General features: G+C 37.7%; 1 protein-coding gene across 25 annotated transcripts in view; it reads right to left on the reverse strand.

Moving 5' to 3' along the window:
- AHI1 (Abelson helper integration site 1) overlaps positions 1-27,212 on the reverse strand; it is a 227,091-nt gene that overhangs the window by 63,898 nt on the left and 135,981 nt on the right. For 23 of the 25 annotated variants that reach the window (XR_010413773.1, XR_010413777.1, XR_010413774.1 and 20 more), the window contains one exon: positions 23,343-23,398. Coding sequence is in view for 7 of the 25 variants with exons in the window: in XM_064598126.1 (XP_064454196.1) it covers positions 23,343-23,398 (56 nt within the window). In the remaining 18 variants the exon portion in view is untranslated. Of the gene's footprint in view, positions 1-22,936; positions 23,184-23,342; positions 23,399-23,856; positions 23,894-27,212 lie in introns of those variants that run through there. The other 2 variants (XR_010413783.1, XM_064598131.1) reach the window with 2 other exon arrangements.

Consider the following 27,212-nt stretch of genomic DNA (forward strand, 5'->3'; position numbering starts at 1 on the left):
GATAATTAGGCAAGGAATAAAAAGGCATGTGGGTAGAAAGGAAGAAGTAAAACTACCTCTATTAGTAGATGACATAATCTTGTATATAGATAATCTGAAGGTATATACAAAAAAACCCCCCAAAACATCTTTTAGAATAAAGGTTGCAGAATACAGTATCAATACAAAAAAATCACATATATTGCTATACCTAAGGAATGAACAATCCGAATATAAAGCCAATTCATTTGCAATATCATCAAAAAATAAAGTACTTCAAATAAAAGTCTGAGTTAAATACTGAAAATCATAAAATATCATTGAAAGAAATTAAAGAATATCTAGATAAATATTTTGTGCCAAAAGAAGACTCAACGTATCATTCAATAAGTAGCAAACTATCCTTTAAAAAGGAAGGAGAAATTAACATATTCCCAGATAAATGATAACAGAGAGATCATGTTACTAGATTGAAAGAGTAAGATGAAAATAGCCTTCAATTTTGTCTATAGCTTCAACAGAATCCCTATCAAAAATTTTACAGAAACTGAGAATGTGATTGTAAGATTCATATAGAAACACAGAACCTAAAATTGCCAAAACAATCTAGAAGAAGAATAAAGTTGGAGGACATGCCCGGATTTTAAAATTTACTACAAAGGTATAGTAATTAAAATAGTAGATTATTGATACAAACACAGGCATATGGAATTGTATGCACTATAATTAATAGCCCAGATATAAAGCCTCACATTCACAGTCAACTGATTTTTGACAAGGGTGCCAAGACCATTAAATGGGGGAGGAACAGTCTTTTCAATAAACGGTGCTGCTAAAACTGGATAACCACATGCAAAAAAAATAAAGTTGCATTCCTAATTCACACCATATACAAAAATTAACTCAAAACGGATTCTAGAACTAAATGTACAAAACTCTCGTAAGAAAACTGGAGTCAATCTTTGTGACCTTGGATCAGGCAATGGTTTCTTAGATATGACATCAAAACACTGAGTGACTAAAGAAAAGAATAGATAAACTGGACTTTATAAAAAATTTTTAAAAGATGTTTTGCTTCAAAGGACATAACCAAGGAAAAGAAAAGACAACCTATAGAATTGGAGAAATATCTGCAAATTATATATTTGATAAGAGACTTGTATTCAGAGTATATAAAAAACTCTTACAAGTCAATAAAAAGACAAACCCAATTAGATATAAGTAATACAAATCTATTTACATATTTATATTTATGTATAATTTATATAGTTATGCAATTGATGTATACATAATATGTATATATTTATACATCATATGCCTGGCACATAGTTAAGTACTCAGTAAGCATTAGGCATAACTATTACTATTTAACTCCTAAAGTTCTTTGAGTTATTATAGAGGGATTTTGTAATAAAATATTTCTGAGGATGCCCACAGTTATAAATGTGGTCCTATTTTCCAAATTAAATATAGATTTGCTAACTTCAACTTGATCTGTAAAAACAACAATTCATTTCTACATTTGGCATAATAATCTCTCAATCTAATATATACATATACATATATAACATATTCATTAAAAAATCTTTAATTTATAATATAGTAAAATATAATTAAAATTTGCCCAATTAGGAAATGGGCAAAGGATTTGAATAGATTTTCCAAAGAAGATACACAAATAGCAATTCAAAAGATGCTCTATCCTTAGTCACTAAGGAAACAAATCAAAGTCACAAGATACTACTTCCCACCCACTAGGATGGCTATAATAAAAAGGACAATAACAAGTGTTAGTGAGGATATGGAGAAATTTAAACACTCATACATGCCTGGTGGGATTGTAAAATGGTTTAGCCACTTTGGAAGATATTTGGGCAGTTCCTCAAAATGTTAAACAGAGAGTTACCATATGACGCAGCAATTCCACTACTAAATTTATGCCCAAGAGAACCGAAAACATGTCCACACAAAGACCTATACTCAGATGTTTACACAGTATTACTCATAATAGCTAAAAATGGAAGCAACCCAAATGCTCATCAATAGATTAATGGATAAAGTGAGGTATATCCATGTAACAAAATATGATTTGGCCATAAAAAGGAATGCAATTCTAATGCATGCTACAACACGGATGAACTTTGAAATCATTATGCAGAGTGAAAGAAGCCAGATACAAAAGGTCGCATATGATATGACTGCATTTATATAAAAATGTCAAGAATAGGCAAATCTATAGAGATAGAAAGTAGATTAGTATTTGCCAGGGGCTAGAGAGAGAAGGCGATGGTGGTGGGGATTACTAATGAGTATGGGATTTCTTTTTTGGGTAACAAATATACTTTAAAATCAGAGTGGTGATGGTTGTAAAACTGTGAATATACCAAAACCCACTGAATTATAGACTTTAACAGGGTAAATGTTTTTTTTAGTTTATTTGGAGAAAGAATGAATGATGGAGAGAGAGAGAGAAGGACCAGGGGGAAGGGCAAAGGGAGAGGGAGAAGTAGAACTCCTTACTGAGCAGGGAGCCTGACTAGGATGAGGGGCTTGATCCTGGGACCTCAGGATCATGACCTGAGCTGAAGGCAGATGCGCTTAACTGACTGAACCACCCAGGCGCCCCTATTAGGGTAAATTTTATGCTATGTGAATTAAATCCAAATAAAGCTGTGGTTAGGGCGTCTGGGTGGCTCAGTCGTTAAACGTCTGCCTTCGGCTCAGGTCGCGATCCCAGGGTCCTGGGATCGAGTCCCACATCGGGCTCCCTGCTCGGCAGGAAGCCTGCTTCTCCCTCTCCCACTCCCCCTGCTTGTGTTCCTACTCTCACGCTCTCTCTCTGTCAAATAAATAAAATCTTAAAAAAAAAAAAAGCTGTGGTTAAAAAAAGAGCATCACAGAAATTATGGTTATGGAAAGTAAAATTGGTTACGACGAATAAAACAACAGATTCAAGCAAAAATACAGAGACCACAGTTCTCCATGACAGAGCAGAGAGCCCTGATTCTGGCTATGGAAATGGACAAGAGAGGTTTGACTGTGGAAATATAATGGAAGAGAAAGAAATACACGTGGGACATAAGAGAGAGAGAGAGCTAAGCGGAATATGTATATTACCAAGGTTTTGCTGGTAAGCACCAGGGATAGAAAATTACAGTGGAAAGGCCCAATGAAAGTCTGGGAAGACAGGAATTTTATTGAGCTGTACTCATTTTTAGGTTAGGTTTTAGGTTCTTTGGGTTAACAATTAATTGTTAACAGCCTAAGTACTTCTTATAAAGATTTTTCTAGCAGAATGGAGAAAGGAAAGAATAAGATCAGAAACATCAACTGAGGAATCAGTCATACTTAGGTATCAGTTGAAACTTGTGTGTATACAATGAGCTTTACAATAAGTCTCAAGGAAGAAGCGATGAAGCCCAGTCACCTCATTCTTGGGTAATAGTTACAATTACCTTCTCATTCCTTCACTCCAGTTCTTCAAACAGCTGTCTGTGGCATGTGGGTAGCACAGTTTGAAGTGCAGCAGGTGTTTGTAATTTCCTTTCTCAAGGTCACAGGTGACTCTGCCAGTGTACTCGATAAACCACAGCTTCTGGGCCCCTTTCTTCCCACCAAACCCCAAGATCCCCTTCTCACATCCAGATTACTCTCTGCTACTTATATGACTTTAACTCATGCACAGCTATTAAAATTGAATTATTTCCAGAAAATCTACTAAGACTCCATCCACTAACCTCAAATCATATCTGATTAAAACTTCCTGGTGGGTAGATGGATATTTTCCAAAATATTTTTTTTTTGAAATTGGCTTTCTTAGGTAACTTCCATATTAGATTTATTCAGAGGGAAGAGCCCTATATGGCTAGTCCTTTCCTCAAATCCAGGCCTTCACGACCCTTTTTAGCTGTTATTTTGATCAGCCTTTCCAGTAGTGCTCAGCTGCCCTTCATGATTACCCCTGGCCAATCCTGTTAAATGTTACAGTAATGACACAAAGATCAGATGAAATAATATACAGTTCACAGCAGCGCTCCTAATAAACAGTACGTCAACTGTTTTCATAAGTGCTAACTGATGTTAACATTACCTGAACTGCTCCCAATTTCCAGAGTCTGCCTTGTGCCACTGAGTGACACTAGTATGTAAAGGTTTATTCACGTTAACTGACTCTGCTTTTAGGGAGTTTATATTTTTGCTTCAGCTACCATAATTCATTAACATATTCAATTTAAATGTTTCTAGAAGACGCTTAAAGACCTTTAGTGTTCTAAGACATTCAAGTGAGAGAACTTACATAAAACACTCTGCACAGGGCGCCTGGGTGGCTCAGTTGGTTAAGCGACTGCCTTCGGCTCAGGTCATGATCCTGGAGTCCCGGGATCGAGTCCCGCATCGGGCTCCCTGCTCGGCAGGGAGCCTGCTTCTGCCTCTGACCCTCCCCCCTCTCATGTGCTCTCTCTCTCTCGTTCTCTCTGTCTCAAATAAATAAATAAATAAATAAATCTTTAAAAAAAAAAACACTCTGCACAGTGCCTGGCATACAGTCAGTGCCCAATAAATGATAGGTATAATTACTATCATTCAACTCCTAAAGTTCTTGAAGTTATCATAGAGGAATGGTGTCTTTAGTAAAATATTTCTGCAGAACACCAACAACTATGAATGTGACGTTTTCTAAACCAAATATAGATCTACTAACTCCATTTCCCAAGACAAAAATTTATTTCTAGGTTTGGCAAATAAGCTCTGAATCCAGAAAGTGCCCTCAGAGAAGTCTGCTCATGTTGCCATAAGAGATGTAATACCAGATAGACGTATGGTGATACGAAAACTTTATGAAGTTTCATTAAAGACGCAGAACAAGAAGTTTCATTTCTTTTAGGAATTTATCTCACTTAATCTTTATGCATCAAGCCAATCTGGGGCCCAATCGTGTGGTTATACCAGGAGGTGTCCACGCTACTGAATGCCGTCCTGCTGTTTCTGCCGAAGACTGATCTCTGGGGGCCCTGAGCTGACGGCAGGATAAAGAGCAGGATCAATTCCAGAAGAGGAATGTGGATATTTTATCAAGAAAAAAAAGGGATCTATGGAATATTAATAGTGGCAGATGTAATAAATGTCCATCGAGGCAGGAAAAACAGAGCACTAGTTTGATAACTTTTGATTAAATTGCCCCCAAAGTGGAAAATAATATTGCTAGATGATGAGTGTTAAATTTTTTCTTTTCTAAATGATTGCTTCCTTCATTTTATGGCATGATCAACACAAGTTTTGGTTTCTGCTATGGACTATATTAATGCTTCCTTAAGAATCAAATTTTATACTGATTGGAAGGAAAATTTCAAGTAATCGCCAAATCTTATTTTAAAAGACGTGCAAGTAAATGCTTTCCTAAAGTATATAATGCAATGTAACACTGAAATTGCTTTTAAATAATAATATGTCCCAAACAAAATGACTTACAAATAAAAACTTAAACTGCCCACATGTAAAGAAATTGTTGCTGTTTTGATTTTGTTCACTGTTCAATATTTTTCTAATGTTTTGAATAAATACAATCAATAAGCGGCATTATAAAATCTGTCAATGTTACAGAGTTTGGGAAAGAGCTATTATCATACATAAAAAAAATTCAGAATTCAAAAGAATTCTGGCAGGCTGGATAGTGAGTCAAAAATAAATTGATGAAATTCAACAAGGATAAATGAACAACTCTATACTTAGGGTTAAATAATATTAAGCTAATACCTGAAAGATTACCATGTGCTGGACACTGTACTCAGTACCTGAAACAACAGAATAGCACTAAATGAGGTAGGTATTAGTATTAACTCCATTCTAGAGATGAGGATACTGAGACACAGATCTGTAAATAATGGGAAATATGTTTTGACAGCGCATCTTTAAAGCTTCAAGGAGTTATGGTAGGTCACAGTTCAGTATCAAACACAATATCCAGATTACAGAAACCAATAATAACCACTACATTTTTCATTACAATTAGAATATTAAGTCCAGTTCTGGATACCACTTTTCCTAAGAATGGGAACAAACTGGAATGGAATCAACATCGATTAAGGTAAGTAGAAGAAAATGGATATACTTAAGCTAAAAAAGAGAAGATCAAGATAAAATCGATGCTCTTGAGCATCTTAAGAGCTGCATTTATAGAAGAGGAAGCTGATTTGGCCTAAGATGATCTAGAAGCAGAGCAGAGCTAAGATACTAGTTATTTGCAGCAAAAGTACAAACTTGAATAATTAATGAAAACACAATGTTTATAAGGTAGAACTAGTTTCGAGGAAACAATGTATCCTGGAAACAGCATAAAGAGACTTCTTTATCAAGAGACTTGTTTTCCAGGAAATCAGTAAAGAGACTTTCTTTAGTAATTGCTGGCATATCATTCTCATATGTTGACGCTAAAGAATACAAATATGTAGGGACGCCTGTGTGGCTCAGTAGGTTAAGCAGCTGCCTTCGGCTCAGGTCATGATCCCGGGGTCCTGGGATCGAGTCCCACATTGGGCTCCTTGCTCGGCAGGGAGCCTGCTTCTCCCTCTGCCTGCCTCTCCCCCTGCTTGTGTTCTGTCTCTCTCTCTGACAAATAAATAAATAAAATCTTTAAAAAAAAAAAAAAAGAATACAAATATGTAGAGATTAGAAATGTCTCAACACTTTTATCACAATATCCCACTAATGTTCACAATAAAGCATTAATAAATTAAATAATAATTTGATCAAATTCTTGGAGATTATTAGGATCAGCAATATAATAATAGCTAGTAATAATATGTGCAATGCCCTGTAGAGTACTCAGATTGTAGTGCTGAACAAGATCATACAAAATCCCTCTTTTAACAAACCGGTGGTTGCCAGAGGGGAGGTGGGTAGGGAGACGGGCAAAATGGGTGAAGGGGGGGTGGGAGGTATGAGCTTCCAGTTATGGAATGAATAAATCATGGGAAAAAAAGGTACAACACAGGGAATATAGTCAATGCTATTGTAATAGTGCTTATAGTAACAGATGGTAGGCAGCTACATTCGTGGTGTGCACCGCGTAACTACAGGGTTGTTGAATCACAATGCTGTATACCTGAAACTAATGTAACATGGTGTGTCAGGTACACTTCAATTAAAATAAAATAAAATAAAATAAAATGCCAAATTGGAGGGAGAGGTACTAAAACAAACAAACAAAACCCAAACCAAAACCAAACCCAAAAAATAAAATACCAAACTCCTTCTCTTGACGGATTATATATTTTAGTAGGGGAGATAAATTCCTTTATTTTCTTATATGCTTTTCTGCTATAAGGCTTCACATTCTATAAAATTGTGAATTAAATGTAACAGGGTTTATGGAAAAAATCTGGTTGTTGCAGACTACTTAAAATCTCTGGAGCTCTGTGACTAGGGCACTGACAGTCACAATCCTAACCAAAGTACTAATGTGGTGTTAAATCTGTGCATTTGTACCCAGTGTTATTTTCAGTCAGTCCTGAGACTCTGCAGCCTTACACCCTAGCATCCATGAGACCTCGTCTGAAAGGTAGGTACTTAAACAGATTTACTTTCAATAGAGACCAGTTTATCAAAATTAAAAATCCAATCCAGGTTTTAGACTTCATCCATCAAACAAGAAAATTTTTTGAAATTAGGAGAAATGTCTTAGCAGCTTCTTCATTTGTATTAGCAGCGACTAAAGTAGCCACTAAAAGAGCTACTTTAAGCTTTTAAGAAATTGCTGTCTCTCCATTTGTGAGAAAGGCAGCCTCTGATTGCTTTAACACTTAAACCATTCAGAAAAGAACTCCTCTGCTTTCATGCTGACATCATTCATCTACTTATTAATGCACACAGGCTGACTGATATCGCAGAAACACAGACTGCACTTACAATGGCGGTAAGTGCTACAAAGAAACAAGGTTAGGGGGCTAAGCAAATGTTTTGGGCAGGGCATATCACCACTTCCCCTTTATGGCATTAAACGGAGCTCCCGCCTTCTGGCTCCTGTCTTCCTAGGTTAAGTTTGTAAGGGAGCAGACACTCTTCTAGCGCTTGCTCTTTTTGCTGCGTGCAGGGGAAAAACGCCCAAAACAACTCCTCTGGAGCAAGGTCTTATGGGAACCATGTGTTCATACTTCTAGATATCTCATTGGGTTAATTAAGAAAGTACCTCATCTAGAGTCTAAGCTAAAATGATTTCAATTTCTTTGGTTTTCAAATGCTTTAGATTGTATATACTGTTTTAAAATGTTTAGGCTCGGGGTGCCTAGGTGGCTCAGTCGTTAAGCATCTGCCTTCGGCTCAGGTCATGATTCCAGGGTCCTGGGATCGAGCCCCGCATTGGGCTCCCTGCTCCGTGGGAAGCCTGCTTCTCCCTCTCTCACTCCCCCTGCTTGTGTTCCCTCTCTCACTGTCAGATAAATAAATAAAATCTTTAAATAAATAAATAAGTAAATAAAAAATGTTTAGGCTCTTTTGAATTGTCCTTGAGTCATGGTTTTGACTAGCCTATTCCTCAAGTTCCCCCAGTCTGTATAACTGAACGTGCCTCTTTCTGTGTTAGGAAAAACAGAGTGGACCAAAAAGACTAGAGGGTAACGTTCCAGCGGAACCCTAGGCAGCCTGGCCAGGGCCTCTCCCCCACTGTATTGCACAGGCTCCCTAGCCCACCTGTTGGCTAACTTGCACAGATGCCTGGATGCCATCTTCTACTGCTTGGCATCCTTTCACCATGCCCTGGGCTTGGGAAGGTGGAGAGATTTAGTCCTATAGGGAAGGGACTTAGTTTTTGATCTGCTGAAGACAACTAAGCTGTGTCCACCACTTAAGAGGCAGGAAATTTCCAACAGCAATGATGGTGATGGGCATTTGTTACATGACTTGGTGGGTACAAATGCCATGTGTGGAATATAAGGAAGTGTATTCTAACTGAATCCTGAGAAGGAGATAAATGAGACAAATGATGGGTGAGAGCTTAAGGGGTGACTGTCACAGACTTGCTTAGATTTTCTGCTTTATTAGTTCTTTTCGAACTGTAAGGGCAGCGGACAAAGATTCATAGAACTTTAGACCCAAAAGTGGACTTCTTCAACCTTCCTCATTTTACCAACTACGTAAGTCTCTTGGCAAGGGGTCTTGCCACCACTGTCCTACCCTACTCCTTTGCCAAACACTAAAATCCAGCCTGCATCTTTCTCTTGCCCCGTTTATATTGCTGGATCTTTTCTTCTATCTGAGAAATATTTATTTTGAATGTAATACTATTGCATAAATACCCAAATTTAATTTTTCACTTTTGAAGAACATGGAAAAGCATTTACTTTGCACTCTATATAGGTTCATCTTGTGGCAGCTCTTTTGGTTAAATGCTTTCTTTTGTGAAATAAGTCAGCAACATACACACAAGGCTGAGTTAATTTGTATTCTATTTTCCATCCTCTTCTTGTGACAGGCTTCCTGAATTCTTCTGGTTCATCATACCTCCGCGTATGACCATCTGGCTTCCTTTCTAGGGCATGGTTCCCATTCTCTCAAAAGTTGTTACCTGTGATAGAATAAAAACTCCCTCCGTTTCCGTACTCTCTAGGCTTCCAAGATGCTCCGTTATTCCTGATCTCTTATGACATTCTTCTCTCTTTACCTGTCTTCTGTGAAGGTTTTTCTTCCAACCTTTTGAACATGGGCATCCCTCAGGTCCAGCCTCTTTGCTCTCATTTATCCTTAGAGTATCAGCATATTTTCATTTATTCATCTAAGCAGTAAATAATGACAGTCTACTAGCAATGCTGTAAGACAGACATAGTCCCTACTTTCATGGAACTTATATCCTATTGAGGAAGACAGATGATAAACAAGAGAACAACTAAATAGAAAATTACAAATGGGGATAAATACTAAGAAGGAAAAAACGAGGTACAATAATAAAGATTAAGAAGGGGAGTATCTACTTCAGATAGAGTGGTAAAGGAAAATCCTTTGAAAAGTTGACATTTACTGGGATCTAAAGAAAAAGACTGTTAGGCAAAAAGCCTGTGTATATTCCTGGCAGAGAGACCAAATGTCCAAAGGCCTATTGGTGAATGGGAAAGAGCTTGGCTGTGTTTGAGAAACTCAGAACAGAGAGTATCGTAAGGCTATGCTGAGGAGGTAGGCAGAAACCAGATCATGCAAGGCCCTACAGGTCCTGGGTTTTATTTTAAACATAGGAGAAGTTATTGAAGAGTGGTAAGCAGGAAGATAAGCCATTATGACCCACATTTAAAAAAAGGTTACCCTGGCTGTCATGACTTATGGAACTGATGAAGAAGGTGATTGCACACTGAGGGCTGCCTAACAGTCCCAGTTTAGGCCTTTTGTCCTGGTGTAACTAGACTTCCACATCAACTCCTTGCGAGTCACAATACACAATAAATAAATACATACTAAAACAAACTTTAAAAAATGAACACAGAAAAACAAAGAATGTTGGTCAAGACACAGGCAGGCCATTGTGGCAAAGATTCCCTTGTTCCTGATGTCCCTGACCCAGCTGGGACCCTGGGGTCCTCCCTTTGATTCTAGACTTAGTTTTACTTATTAGGCTTGGGATATGTTCTGGTCTTTAACATCTGGCCATCTCTTGTGATGAAATAATATTCAATACCTGGTATACAAAAATATATTGAGTGGGATGTAATGCATCTTAACTCATTTATTCCTCACAACAATCCTTGAGGTAGGTATTATTATCCTCAAATATAGATGAGGAAACTGAAGCACAAAGAACAAAAGAAACTTGTCTAAAGTCATGTGGAGCAAAAGTAACTGAACCAGGATGTGGAGCTAGGTAATGTGTTTCTGAACTCAAGTGTTCCTTGCCCCTCTTCTAATACTGTTTTGCAATGAGAGAGGCATAGATGTGTCTAGGGAACTGCAAGTAGCTCAGAGTATTGGGAAAAAGCTGGAAATAAGTTTAGAAAGATAGTAGAAGGATGTCAAATTATATGCTAAATAGCTTAGTTTTCAACTGGTTGGAGATGGGGCTCACCGCAGGATCTTAAATGTGTGACCATATTTGCACGTTGGATAAATAGCTCTGTAGAGAATGGATTTGGGAGGTGAGTTGGAGGAGACTCGTTTCTGATTCAGCTTATATTATAAAGACTGGATACATGCCTTTTTCTTGCATGGGGCTTCTGGATGCCTGTTGTAAAGAATCTGCTTGCTCCCTGCCCATGAACACAGGACTTTCCACAAGCTACAGCTGAGCCTCCTGACGCCCGCATTGCCCTTCCGGACGTCAGAGCTGTGAAGTGTGGCTCTGTCAGGCACAGCAAAGTCAGATCCCCACACTCATCCTCTCTTCTAAAATCCGAGCCTATGTTCTCAGTTCTCTGAACATTGGTACTTGGTTCATGGTCTCCAGTTACTTGAAATTTAACATGTCTAAAACTGAATCCATTATTCTCTAAAAATCATAAAGTCTAAAGAGAATTAGGGAAAAAAAGTCTAAGAAACACATAAATGTCAGTGGATATGCTAACAGGAGAAACCTACATAAAACTTCATAATTTACAACATCTGGAGAAACAACCAATGCCTACGTACTTAAGAAAAATGTTACATTATGGACAACTCACAAACCATCTTAAAGGAAAACCTATTTTGCATTTGTATTTGAATTTCAACAGGACTGCCTTGAATTGCTACTTTATTGATAAGTAAAAACAGGTTCTTTTATGACAAGTTATAAAAGCTTATAGTTTATCGGTTCCCTCTCCACCCTGCAATTATCTACAGGAAGAGATTGGTCATAGGTTCTATTTTATGAGTTTTATAGGGGCACATTCACCCCAGTTTGCATACTATGAATTCCTGGAAAATTCTGTAGTGCTTCCTTTGGATCAAAGACATTTCACTGAACTCATGTATTTATCCATAAAAAACTGCCCCAAATATTGTGTGAAAGACATATTTTACATAAATATATGTAAATGGCATACTATACTAGTGTGTAATATTAGAATATGTAGCAGTCTTGTGAACTTAACAGAGGGCTACACAGTGATATGAATCTAACAACAAAGACACTTAAAATGTTGTAGAATAAGTACAGATGATTATATAATCCAAAAGGGTCTCGGAATAAATTTTAATTTGTATGATTCAGATCAATACCTTTATGAATAAGTTTAAAGGGCAAGCAACATCATGAACATCTCAGATATAATATTGTAATATTGTAAATAGAATAAAATATTGTAAAACATATTAGAGTTTACTACTGATGAAAATTACATGACAAAAATTTATCAGTCAGACCCTCAGAAACCTAGGAGTATAACTTCAACTTTTAACATTGAAGAAAAATGAATCAATATTTAAATTTCCAATCAGCCTAGGATATTTTAACTCCTAATAACTAATGAAATATTTAGATGAAAGGTAAAAGTATCCCATAACTGGTATAATCTTAATGAGAGAGCCTGAATTTTGTTTCAACTTGCTGTGACAGATATGTAGGCTTCTGTGAAAATGCAAGCTGTAACTTTATAAACTGTCAGGAAATCCATTTGTTAAAAGAAAATTTGTTCTCATTAATGGGGTTTGTGGGATCACAGAGTAAAAGAAGAAGAAAGGAGTAATATTAGTGTTACAGGTTTGGAATGCAGGAGCTTTACAAAAATCAGAAATTGATTACAAGAGGCCATGCTGATGTTGTTTGAATTTTAACATATCAATTTTCACTAGAAGAGACTTGAAAACAATTCTTCTCAAATCACTAAAAATTCTGTATATATTCAACATGGCTTACCATGTTTTAATTCCACCAGAAAATATAAAAAGCTATGGGAACTCTTATGCATATAGCAGGTTATAGGCAGATTTGTAATAACCTAAATAAGAACAAATATGTACAGAGACTTCCTTATGCTAGTTGCTATTTCTCTTTGATTTGCAAATGAGTCTTTCATGTAAAGTAAATTATGAGACTCAAGCCTGTGCTGACTTAACTATTAACTAACTTTTACACCTGCCTTTCAGGGTTCAGACAATGACCTCTGATTAATCCGAGTCTGATATTATCTTTAACTTAACAGCAACTAGTTCTTAAAGTGGCATGATCTAATTATTTTCATATAACCTAGTATTATGATTGTCTAATGTCTTATTTGCTTTTCCTATAATAGTAAAGTGTTTGAGTGAATACCATTCAGGACAAAAACTCAGTGTCCTAAATACCTAATTCAGGACAAAAAGAAAGACACACATTTAACCATCAAATCTGAACTAGGACATCAGGCACAAAGAAACTAAAATAAAATCTACAACACATGAGTGAGCAAAACAGGCTACCAATGCAAAAGAACTGTTAGACTGATGTCCAATGTCTCTCCCGAAACACTAAATACCAGAAGGCAAAAGAGGAACAATTCCCACTATGTTCTCAGGGGAAAAGTTTATGTCCAAATACTTAAAAACTCTGGCAAACTATCTTATTCAAAGACAACTGAGATATTTTAAAATATGTAGACTCAGATAATATACCTCTAACTTGATATTTTTTCAAAAAATAACTTGAGGGGAGCCTGGGTGGCTCAGTCTGTTAAGCATCTGCCTTTGGCTTGGCTCATGATCCCAGGGTCATGGGATCTAGCCCCGCATCAGGCTCCCTGCTCAGCAGGGAGACTGCTTTTCCCTCTGCTGTTCCCTCCCCGACCCCCGTTTGTGTTCTCTGGCGCTCATGCTCTCTCTCTGTCAAATAAATAAATAATAAAGTCTTAAAAAAATAACCTGAAAATGTACTCTTAAATATGAGCAGGGGGAGGGGAAAGATGGCAGAGGAGTAGGGGACCCTATTTCAGCTGGTCCCCAGAATTGAGCTGGATAACTACCAGACCATTCTGAGCACCCACGAAACCAGCCTGAGATGTAAGAAGATCTGGATCTCTACAAACAGAATATCGCAGGCGGTTGGTTTTGAGGTACGAAGCCAAGAGCCGTGATCCTGCGGGCAGATATCGGAGGATAAACGGCGGCAGGAGGGTGCCTGGACGTGGGGATCCTACACCACCGGTGAGCGACAGCCTCGCGCGCTGCGGACGGGGCACAGACTCGCAGACCGGTAGCGTCGGGAAAGAACTTTAGGGCAGCCCCCAGGGTGGAAAACCAGACCGGCGGGGTCGCGCACACATGAACCGCAGCCACTCGGACAGAAACCTGGAGCGACGGTCCCACACACGCGAACTGCAGCTTCCGAGACGGAAACGCGGTGCGCCCGGGTCGAGCCGGTGAACTGCAACCCCCAGGGGTAGAAACCCCAAGCGGCGGGGTCGCACGCCCCCGAATTGGGAGGGGCTGGCGGTTTTAGAAGCACAAAGGGCAGAGACGTGCCTCGACCTGGAGGCAGGACTGGGAGCGCTGCCGAGGGGCGCACAACCCAGGACGCTGCAGTTTATAGCAGCACGGACAGAAATGGAGACAGTGTGGCCTGGAGAGCTCACTGAAGAACAGACTGAGGTCTCTCTGCTCTGAGGCAGAGGGTTGGAAACGGTCTCTTCGGCTCTGACTCGCGGAAGAGATGCGGAAAGCCGCCGGGGAAAGGCGCCAGAGAACAAAAGCCCCAAAGACTGATTCCCACTGAGCCCATCCCCTGCCACAGGGGCAGCAAGGCAACTTGGCCCAAACAGGGTTGCCTGAGTAACAGCGTGGCAGGCCCCTCCCGCAGAAGACAGGCTGGGAAAACAAGAGGCCAGCAACCCTAAGGTCCCAAGAAAACAGGTGCATCTTGCTTGGGTTCTGGTCAATAATTTGGACTCTATACATTCCCTCAAACACGCATCAACAGAATGACTAGGAGGAGGAGCCCCCAAAACAGAAAAGACTCAGAGATTATGACTTATGCTGCAGATTTACAAATGGATGCAGACATAACCAAGATGTCGGAGATGGAATTCAGGCTAGCAATTGTGAAGACAATGGCTAGAATGGAGAAATCAATTAATGGCAACATAGAGTCTCTAAGGGCAGAAGTAAAAGGTGAATTGGCAGAACTTAAAAATGCTATCAATGAGATCCAATCCAATCTAGGTAATCTAATAGCTAGGGTAACTGAGACAGAAGAGAGAATAAGCGATCTGGAAGACAGTATAATAGATAAAAAGGGAAAAGAGGAGGCCAGGGAAAAACAACTCAGAATCCATGAAAATAGAATCAGAGAAATAAGTGACACCATGAGGCGTTCCAATGTCAGAATAATTGGAATCCCGGAGGGAGTGGAGAGAGAGGGCTAGAAGATGTATTTGAGCAAATCGTAGCTGAGAACTTCCCTAATCTGGGGAATGAAACAAACATTAGAGTCCTAGAGGCAGAGAGGACCCTTCCTAAGATCAAGGAAAACAGGCCAACACCCCGGCATGTAATAGTAAAACTTGCAAATCTTAGAACCAAGGAAACCATCTTAAGGGCAATTAGGGGGAAGAGATTCCTTACGTACAGAGGGAGGAACATCAGAATAACGTCAGACCTATCCACAGAGACCTGGCAAGCCAGAAAGGCCTGGCAAGACATATTCAGGGTACTAAATGAGAAGAACATGCAGCCAAGAATACTTTATCTGGCAAGGCTTTCATTTAGAATGGATGGAGAGATGCAGAGCTTCCACGACCGGCAGAAGTTAAAGAATATGTGACCACTAAGCCAGCCCTGCAAGAAATATTAAGGGGCGTTCTATAAAAGGAGAAAGACCCCAAGAGTGATCTACAACAGAAATTTACAGGGACAATCTATAAAAACGTCTTCACAGGCAACATGATGACAATTAATTCATACCTTTCAATAATCACTCTCAACGCGAATGGCCTAAACGCACGCTCCCATAAAACGGCACAGGGTTGCAGATTGGATAAAAAGACAGGACCCATCCATATGCTGTCTACAAGAGACTCATTTTGAACCTAAAGATACATCCAGACTGAAAGTGAAGGGATGGAGATCTATCTTCCATGCCAGCGGACCTCAAAAGAAAGCTGGGGTCGCAATTCTTATATGAGACAAATTAGATTTTAAACTAAAGTCTGTAATAAGAGACACAGAAGGACACTATATCATTCTTAAAGGGTCTATCCAACAAGAAGATCTAACAATTGTAAATATCTATGCCCCCAACATGGGAGCAGCCATACACATAAGCCAACTGTTAACCAAAATAAAGAATCATATTGATAAACAATATGTTAATTGTAGGAGACCTCAATACTCCACTCTCAGCAATGGACAGATCATCTAAGCAGAAAATCAACAAGGAAACAAGAGCTTTGAATGATACATTGGACCAGATGGACCTCATAGATATTTACAGAACATTCCACACTAAAACAACAGAATACTCATTCTTCTTGAGCGCACATGGAACTTTCTCCAGAATAGACCATATACTGGGTCACAAATCAGGTCTCAACCGATACCAAAAGATTGAGATTATTCCCTGCATATTCTCAGACCACAATGCTCTAAAACTGGAACTCAACCACAAAAAAAAAATTTGGCAGAAATTCAAACACTTGGAAGCTAAAGACCACTCTGCTCAAGAATGTTTGGGTCAACCAAGAAATCAAAGAAGAACTTAAACAATTCATGGAAATCAATGAGAACGAAAACACATCGGTCCAAAACCTATGGGATACTGCAAAGGCGGTCCTAAGGGGGAAATACATAGCCATCCAAGCCTCACTCAAAAAAATAGAAAAATCCCGAATTCACCAACTAACTCTACACCTTAAAGAACTAGAGAAAAGGCAACAAACGACACCTAAGCCATGCGTTAGAAGAGAAATAATTAAAATTAGAGCAGAAATCAATGAATTAGAAACCAGAAACACAGTAGATCAGATCAACGAAACTAGAAGTTGGTTCTTTGAAAGAATTAATAAGATTGATAAACCACTGGCCAGACTTACCCAAAAGAAGAGAGGAAGGACCCAAATTAATAAAATTATGAATGAAAGGGGAGAGATCACGACTAACACCAAGGAAATAGAAACAATGATTAGAAATTATTATCAACAACTATATGCCAATAAACTGAGCAATCTGGATGAAATGGAGGCCTTCCTGGAAACCTATAAGCTGCCAAGACTGAAACAGGAAGAAATTGACAACCTGAATAAGCCAATAACCAGTAACGAGATTGAAGCAGTGATCAAAAACCTCCCAAAAAACAAGAGTCCAGGGCCTGATGGATTCCCTGGGGAATTCTACCAAACATTCAAAGAAGAAATAATACCAATTCTACTGAAGCTGTTTCAAAAAACAGAAACAGAAGGAAAACTTCCAAACTCATTCTATGAGGCCAGCATTACCTTAATCCCCAAACCAGGCAAAGACCCCATCAAAAAGGAGAATTTCAGACCGTTATTCCTGATGAATATGGATTCCAAAATCCTCAACAAAATCCTAGCTAATAGGATCCAACAATACATTAAAAGGATCATCCACCACGACCAAGTGGGATTTATCTCCGGGATGCAAGGGTGGTTCAACATTCGCAAATCAATCAGTGTGATAGAACACATTAATAAGAGGAGGGAGAAGAACCATATGGTCCTCTCAATTGATGCAGAAAAAACATTTGACAAAATACAACATCTTTTCCTGATTAAAACTCTCCAGAGTACAGGGATAGAGGGAACATTCCTCAAGCTCATAAAATCCATCTATGAAAAACCCACAGCGAATATCATCCTCAATGGGGAAAAGCTGAGAGCCTTTCCCTTAAGATCAGGAACACGTCACGGGTGCCCACTCTCACCACTGTTGTTCAACATAGTACTAGAAGTCCTAGCAACAGCGATCAGACAACAAAAAGAAATAAAAGGTATTCCAAATTGGCAAAGAAGAAGTCAAACTCTCTCTTTTCGCAGACGACATGATACTTTATGTGGAAAACCCAGAAGACTCCACCCCCAAATTACTAGAACTCATCCAGCAATTCAGTAATGTGGCAGGATACAAAATCAATGCACAGAAATCAGTTCCTTTCTTATACACTAACAATGCAACACTAGAAAGAGAAATTAAAGAAACAATTCCATTTACAATAGCACCAAAAACCATAAGATACCTCGGAAAAAGCCTAACCAAAGAGGTAAAGGATCTATACTCTAGGAACTACAAAACACTCATGAAAGAAATTGAAGAAGACACAAAAAGATGGAACAATATTCCATGCTCATGGATCGGAAGAATAAACATTGTTAAAATGTCTATGCTACCCAGAGCAATCTATACCTTCAATGTCATCCCCATCAAAATTCCAATGACATTTTTCAAAGTGCTGGAACAAACAATCCTAAATTTGTATGGAATCAGAAAAGATCCCGAATCGCCAAGGAGATGTTGAAAAAGAAAAACAAAGCTGGGGGCATCACGTTGCCCGATTTCAAGCTATATTACAAAGCAGTGATCACCAAGACAGCATGGTACTGGCAGAAAAACAGACATACAGACCAATGGAACAGAAGAGAGAACGCAGATATGGACCCTCAACTCTATGGTCAAATTATCTTTGACAAAGCAGGAAAAAACATGCAATGGAAAAAAGACAGTCTCTTCAATAAATGGTGCTGGGAAAATTGGACAGCCACATGCAGAAGAATGAAACTCGACCATTCTCTAACACCACTCACAAAGATAAACTCAAAGTGGATGAAAGACCTCAATGTGAGACAGGAATCCATCAAAATCCTAGAGGAGAACATAGGCAGTAACCTCTTTGACATCGGCCACAGCAACTTCTTTCAAGATACATCTCCAAAAGCTAGTGAAACAAAAGCAAAAATGAACTTTTGGGACTTCATCAAGATAAAAAGCTTCTGCACAGCAAAGGAAACGGTCAACAAAACAAAGAGGCAACCCACAGAATGGGAGAAGATATTTGCAAATGACACTACAGATAAAGGGCTGGTATCCAAGATCTATAAAGAACTTCTCAAACTCAACACCCAAAAAACAAATACAAAAAGTGGGCAGAAGACATGAACAGACACTTCTCTGAAGAAGACATACAAATGGCTAACAGACACATGAAAAAATGTTCATCATCATTAGCCATCAGGGAAATCCAAATCAAAACCACACTGAGATACCACCTTACACCAGTTAGAATGGCCAAAATGGACAGGGAAAGAAACAACAAATGTTGGAGAGGTTGTGGAGAAAGGGGAACCCTCTTACACTGTTGGTGGGAATGCAAGTTGGTACAGCCACTTTGGAAAACAGTGTGGAGGTGCCTCAAAAATTTAAAAATAGAGCTACCCTATAACCCAGCAATTGCACTCCTGGGTATTTACCCCAAAGACACAGATGTAGTGAAAAGAAGGGCCATATGCACCCCAATGTTCACAGCAGCAATGTCCGCAATAGCCAAACTGTGGAAAGAGCTGAGATGCCCTTCAACAGATGGATAAAGAAGATGTGATCCATATATACAATGGAATAATACTCAGCCATCAGAAAAGATGAATACCCAACTTTTACATCAACATGGATGGGACTGGAGGAGATTATGCTAAGTGAAATAAGTCAAGCAGAGAAAGTCAATTATCATATGGTTTCACTTATTTGTGGAACATAAGGAATAACACGGAGGACATTAGGAGAAGGAAGGGAAAAATGGGAGGGGGGAATTGGAGGGAGAGATGAACCATGAGAGACTATGGACCTGAGAAACAAACAGGGTTCTAGAGGGGAGGGGGGAGGGGGGATTGGTTAGCCTGGTGATGGGTATTAAGGAGGGCACGTACTGCATGGAGCACTGGGTATTATACAAAAACAATGGATCGTGGATCACTACAACAAAAACTAATGTATGGTGACTAACATAATATAATAAAATTAAAAACTACAAAAAAAAATGAGCAAAATTAAGAAAAAAAAATGAGTAGTGATTATAGCCAATTAAGAAGGTTTGATTCTGTTTGATGGAGAAGGTCACACCATGTGGGGATATTCTGTTTTATTTCTATTGAAGGCATCTCAAAAAACATACGGTATTATTTATGTCAGAAGAAAAAAATACCAAACAAAAAAATTAAACCTCATGTAATAAATGAAAAAAAGAAGGAAACAAGTAAGTTACAAAGAGAGTGGGAGAGGACACAGAACAAAGACAGAGGTGGTTTTGTTCTCAGGCTAACCTATACTTACTTAAAGAACACTGCATCACATTATAGTGCTACAGGATCAAACTATCCTCTGTAACCATATATTTATGGAGAAGTTCATTCCTACTTGGAATCTGAAGAAACACAGCTTTCCCTGTTATGGAGGCTTGAGAGAGTCTCCTTTACTTCCCCTGCTGAACAGCTGTAATTAGCATCTAGCACTCTCCTAGACCCAAGCCATTCGTGGCGGAACTTGGAGCAAGAAGGATGTGGGGATGGTAACATGTAAAGAGGTAAGCTGGAGACTGATGGTTAGGAGCCAGGTGAGGAAGTCACTCAATAGACCTGGCCTCAGCCATTCTTGACCCTGGGTCCACTCCCTTCTTATCTTTTCTCAGGCTCCAGAAGTAGCTTTCCTTTTTGGGCTAGTAGAGTACCACATTTGAACTTATAAATACCCTACTTTGTTACATTTTTAGACAGACCTCTTCATTTATCTCTAAATATTTGTTTTTAAACCCTTTAAGGAAAACAAGGGCACACACATACAGAGGATGGAAATTAGGTAACATTATATTTCTGTGAAAAATCAGACTTTTCCTGTCCTGGGGACCAGAAGACATTGGGTAATGAAGAGGCCTGTAATTCTATTTAGCGGTTATGGAGAAAGGGCCAAGGTTAACTGTCAGCAAGCTGAGGGACTATGTAGGAGTGACGGGCAGTAGAATATCTTTAGTTTGTAGTAAAGAGACAGAAGAATTCAGAAAAATGTATCAAAAATGCAGCTTGGCTCAAGCAAGAACCTGGAAAACTAATGAGTGTTTGGGGTATACCTGTATAAACCAAGTATATTAAAACATACGGACTTTACAGATTGGAAATGTTATTAATATATTAGGAGTTGTCATTTAACAATCTAACTGAAAAAACATAAACAAAAGATCAATAATACCTAAACTCTTATGTATTAGATTTTGTTCCTGGTTCTTTGGAATCATTCTGAGGTCATTAGAGCACTGCTGTAAACATTAATGCCATTATTTCTCACGATTGCAAAGAGAAGTCAGTTCTACTATTTTCCTCATTTAATTAACATGGAAACCTACAATCTGTCTACGGGGTTAAAAAAAAAAAAATCTCTGGGGGCGCCTGGGTGGCTCAGTCGGTTAAGTCGGTTCTTGATTTCAGCTCAGGTCTTGATCTCAAGCTTGTGAGTGGAGCCCACTTAAATACACCTCTGCCAGGCTGTAACTTTCTGAGTTCTAGAATGTACAAAAAACCCCCAACAAAACCTGAAATATAAACACAGGTGCTGCAGGAATGCCTATAGAAATAAAATGAATTTCAAAAGTCTGTAAAATAATCCAGTGAGTATCTTTTTCAAATACATTAAGGGGTTCCAGTTCAAGATGGTGACATAGGAAGATCCTCAACTTACCTCCTCCCACAGACACGCTGAGTCTGCAGCTACCTATGGAACAATTTCCTCTTAAAAAACCTAAAGGCTGGCTGAATGCTGACTACACCTCAGGCAAACAAGAAGAAAACCATATAGAAGCACGTAGGAGAGCCTGAGGTATAACCTTGCCATAAACCCCCATTCTAGCCAGTGACCTGCAACCAGGAGAAGAAGTAAAAATGGAATTTCTCCTCAAAGAGCAAAGAGTTCAAACCACACACCAGGCACCTCAACTTTTAAGACCTACATCTGAGAGAAAAGAAATTATTTTCCAAAATTGCTAGTCTTCATTTTTAATATTAAAGGACACAATTTACATAATGTTGTATCTACTATTTTAGCATACTTATGAAAGTATAACTACAATACACACCATAGCCAAGTATTTATCTTTTCTCTTTTTTTAAAGATTTATTTATTTGACAGAGAGAGAGAGAGACAGACAGAGAGAGAGAGAGTACAAGCAGGCAGAGCTGCAGGCAGACGGAGAGGAGAAGACTTCCCGCTGAGCAGGGAGCTCAATGTGGGGCTCGATCCCAGGACCCTGGAATCATGACCTGAGCTGAAGGCAGCTGCTTAACCAACTGAGCCACTCAGGCACCCCTAGCCAAGTATTTTTCATGATTATAATGGTGTTTAATTCCTCCAAAACTACTCTTTTCCAGAGCCCCACATAATAAATTATCAAACATGTTGACTCAATCATGTGAATCTATTACAAACAGAAAATGGAGTCAATCTGCCAGTGAGGAAAATATTATCAATAAGGTTTAAATATAGTTTAATATTGCCTTTATTTCCCTAAAATATATTACCAAATCTTTCTAACAGGAAATGATGAATTCTATGGAGTATTTGAAAGACAATGTACAGAAAGGATAAGAGAAACAAGATTATGCTTGGTGAAGAGTAAAATATATGCTAGCCTATATCGTCGTATCAATCTTTCAAGTGGGAATTGGCAACTGGTACATATTTCAATCTATTATATTCAGAGATTAAAAGGGAAATTTGATTGTTTTCCTTCTACATTATCTTGTATAATTATTTTTAACATAGTAAACAGGTACCATAATTGTTAAATGTCTTTTGTTGTCTGGCAGTAATAGAAGAGGGATAAAAGATTTCACTTCTATAATAATAAAGCATAGTCATCCATAAAAGAAACGACACACAATGGCTTTCTTTCACAAAATATTCACTCTAAATAATGATGCTAGTGCACAAAATAACACTCCTTTTAAAAAGAGTGTAAATCAATTTGCATAAAGATTTATATTAATTTATTCAAAGTATGAAGTATTTTTAAATTAAAATCATTAACATTAATATAAATAAGTACCTGTAAAAATGATACAGTATTGTCCTATATCTTGGCAAAAATTAGTGTGTTTTCCTCAGTAAGTAAGAAAACAGGGTGCCTGGGTGGCTCAGATGGTTAAGCGTCTGCCTTCGGCTCAGGTCGTGATCTCAGGGTCCTGGGATTGAGCCCTGCGTCGGGCTCCCTGCTCAGTGGGAAGCCTGCTCTTCCCTCTCCCTCTACTGCTCCCCTGCATGTACTCTCTCGCTCTCTGTCAAATAAATAAAATCTTAAAAAAAAGAAAACATGCGGTTAATTTTCTGAAAAGGATATAACTTTTGGCAAAAGGGAGGTTACAAGCTTTTTCTACAATGGCATTTTGTGTCACTATAACAAGTATCAATTTGTAGCTTATCCGTTTTAACAATGCAGAAATAGACTGCCTTACCGTTGGTGCTGTATCTACACGACGGTTACAAGGTTTTCTTTCCATGCTGTTAATCCCTATGAAAAGAAAAGATGGTGAATATTTGCTTATTATACTATCCATTTTATTTTGAAAACATTTAAGTCAGTAAGAGGTGACTCCTACAGCTTACAAGAAAAAAAGCCTCACTTGAATGGCAGGATCCTTTAAAGTCGTATCATGAATTCTTTGGTCAGAAACAGTTGGAGAGTTTAGCTAACTAAGAGACCCAACTCAAAGTGAGCTGAGCCAATTTTCCCATTCAAGTAGTGTTTAGCAATAGTGCAAGATTGTCCATATCCTGCTCTTGGCTCAAAAATTATACCATTATCTCCACTCTGCTGCATTTCTTCCATTAAAGTTTTATTTCTGACTTGAGGTCATCAAGTTTTCATAAAGAAATATCACAAAGGCTATAAAAGGAATCACTTCCTTATTTTCTCAAAAAGAATAAATAAATCTACTTGAATTTCTCTTTGATCATTTGACTTCCTACCATGCCATCTTCTATTTATTCAATCACCATGGAGTGTCTGGAAAAAAAAAAAAAAAAGTTGCCCTGATTCTCTCCTTTAAAATAATATTGACTTCTAAACTTCAAAAAATCCTTTTATCATGTGTGGATTTATCTTTTTGTTCCCAATGTCCTCTACTGCATTTCTTTGTAACAAACAGCTTTTAAGGATATAACATTGCATCTCATCTGTAGAGATACTGGTTCAAAGTCTAGCTCAAGTTAAAAATGAACACAGGTGTGGGTCTCATTAACTTTACAGTCTCTGTCCATCAGTAAACTGATATGTGAGTTAGGACATTAGAATAGTTTGTTCAAATAATGATACAGGCTGTCACATGCAGGTCTGGTTAGAAGTGAGAACTGCAATGTACTATTAGCAATTAGCACAATTTCTAGTTGAAACAAACACTAGCTCTCTCATTTACAGGCATTTAAAACTCATTTTTCTTCAAGTATGATAAGGGATTAAGTGAGAGCATCACAAAACAATCACTTTTTATCTGTGCAAGAGTATATTAAAAATGAACAAAGTACCATAAAACATGATTTTAAAAAAACATGGTTTTTGTTGCATTTAAAAAATTTTCTCTACATCTATTATTAGCCAATGAAGTAGAAATACTACCTATTCAATCAAGTAATATTTACTGAGTGGCTATACTTGGCATCAGTGATAAAAGATAAATTATAAAGGATAAATTGTAATTTCTGACCTCAAGACTAGAGTAAAACAGAGATGTCCTTTTTTGAAAAAAATGTGACAGAGCAAATTAACAGTTTTGTCTTAAGAATAATAAAATCTTTAAAGTGATCTTTATGGAAAGACACATTTTAATCATAGAGTAACACTGGCCTTGAAAAAAAAACTTTTAAAAACCCTGAGGGAACATATTAGAAAATGTTCAGATAATGCTGATCCTTACTGTGAGAGTTTAGAAATACAGAGGTCTACAGAACAAATGGTGAAATCCCCACTTCCCTGGCGCCCACACTCCCACAGCCCTCTTTGGCCGCATCCACTGAGAAGTCTGGCATACACTGGCTTTTAAATGAGAGTGGTCATACCACGAGACTCAGGAATTAGCAACATTTGACACGTGTGTTCTCACTATTGTAATCTGTTATAAAATTGACCTAGATTGATTACTAATTTTAAAATTCACATCCAATTAGAAAGTAACTTCAAAATGTTGAAAATAAAAAACCAAAAAAAAAAAAAAAACCCCAAAATCTATACCATCAGCTTATACAATTACAAAGAAAAAAACTACGTATTTTACAGTTTCAATTTCAGGATAAGAAGGTGATAAAAACTAAAATTTTGAAAAGTGGTTTACCCAAAGATAAAATCTTAGTTTTAAATTTAGATTGCCTATTGAAATAATACCATTTGGAAATACAATCAAACATGTTTGTTCAATCTTTTGGTAAAGAATATACAGAAAAAATAAGCTGAAGAAAAAACATCCCCAAACAACTATTTTAAGTAAATTTTACCTTAAAAAATCTCTATTTATATGTTATTTCATTTTTATTAAGGTATGATGATAAGTGAAAGCTCATAATAAATAGATTGCTGTGCTAGTTATTTTTGTGTGTCAGCTTGGCTAGGCCACAGTACCCAGATATCTGGTCAAACATTCCAGATGTTTCTGTGAAAGTATTTTTTGGATAAGAAGAACACTTAAATAAAGAGACTTCAAGTAAAGTAGATTGCTCTCCATAATGTGAGAGGGCTTCATCCTGGGGTGGAGCCTTAAGAAAAAGATTGACTTCCCCTAAAAGAGAAGGAATTTTGCCAACAGACTGCTTTGGGACTTGAACTGCTCTTCCCTGGGTCTCCAGCCTGCCCACTAACCTTGCAGGTTTTGTAACCTGGCCTGCCTCCACAATCATGTAAACCAATTCCTCAAAATAAATCTGTATAAACATCCTACTGGTTCTGTTTCTCTGGAGAATGCTAATATGCTAACTTTCTGGGAAACAAAATGAAAATACAATTGTTTGTGTTTATCTAAATTAAATTTTTGTTCACTAAATATATTAATTGTCCAGTAATACAGTTAAAAGGTTCAACTCATCATGGTATATTTTAAAATTAGAATACCTCAAATGAACTTAAGAATATTACATCTGTAGAGTAAATCAATCCACCAAATAAAAAATCAATCTGTCAATAAATATCTACCACTAGATTGTCCAGTCTGACAGTCTCTGCTTTTTAAGGTTTATTTATATTTAATGTGATTACTGATATGGCTATGTTTAAGTCTACCATCTCACTATTTTGTTGCATCTATTTCTCTTCCTTCCTTCCTCCCTCTTTTTTCCTTTCTCTTTTGAAACAAATACTTTTGCTATTCCATGTTACATCCCCAATGACTATATTGTTAGCTACACATTTTTATATTTTTTTAGTGGTGAGAGATTGTATCACACATCTCTTATTACAGTATACCCCGAATTAAGATTTTTCTACTTCACCAACAATATAAGCATCTCAAAACAGTATTCCACTTACCCTTCCACCCTTTATGCTACTGTTATATTTTACCTCTACATGTTATAAATCCCACAACATACTGTCACAATACTTGTTTTAAACAGTTAGTAGTCTTTAAGAATGAAAAAGTTAGCTTTTAATATTTACACATATCTTGATCCTTTCTAGTGTTTTCATTCCTTCCTGCAGATCCATGTTTTCACCTGAAATCAGTTCCATTTTTTATTTATTTATTTAGAGATATTTCCATTTAGACTGAGGAACCTTTTGTATATTCTCTCTGTGGGTGACTTTTTTTTTTTTCCTGAAAAGTCTTTAGCAGGCATTCATATATGAAGGATATTTTTGCTGGGTATTGAAATCTAGGTTCATAGTCATTGTCTTGCAGAACTGCATCGATTTTATCCCATTATTTCTTACGAGGATGGAGCCATCAATTCTTCCTGTTATTCCCTGAATGTGACACATTTTTTCCTTTGGCTGCTTTTACGATTTTTAATTTAGTTTCATTTTCTTCAGTTTAATTAAAATGTACCCAGGTGAGGTTTCATTTATATATATCCTTCTTGGGACTTGCTAAACTTTTTATATCTCCTATATTAATGTCTTTTATTAGAGGTGGAAAACTCTTGGCCCATTATTTCTTCACCCTATCTTCTCTATTTTCCTTCTGGAATTCCAATTACACTTGTTTAGATGATTTGATGTAGTCACACAAGTTTGATGTTCTGTTATTTCCCTCCCCAACCCTGTACTTCAATTTGGATAATTTTTATTGTTCTATCTTTGAGTTCACTGACCCTTTCTTTCCATGTGTACTATCAGCAGTTAG

The sequence above is a fragment of the Mirounga angustirostris genome, unplaced genomic scaffold, assembly GCF_029215605.1.
Source record: "Mirounga angustirostris isolate CCGP_5_RB_7025 unplaced genomic scaffold, mMirAng1.0.hap1 SCAF_8, whole genome shotgun sequence".
Lineage (NCBI taxonomy): Eukaryota > Metazoa > Chordata > Mammalia > Carnivora > Phocidae > Mirounga > Mirounga angustirostris.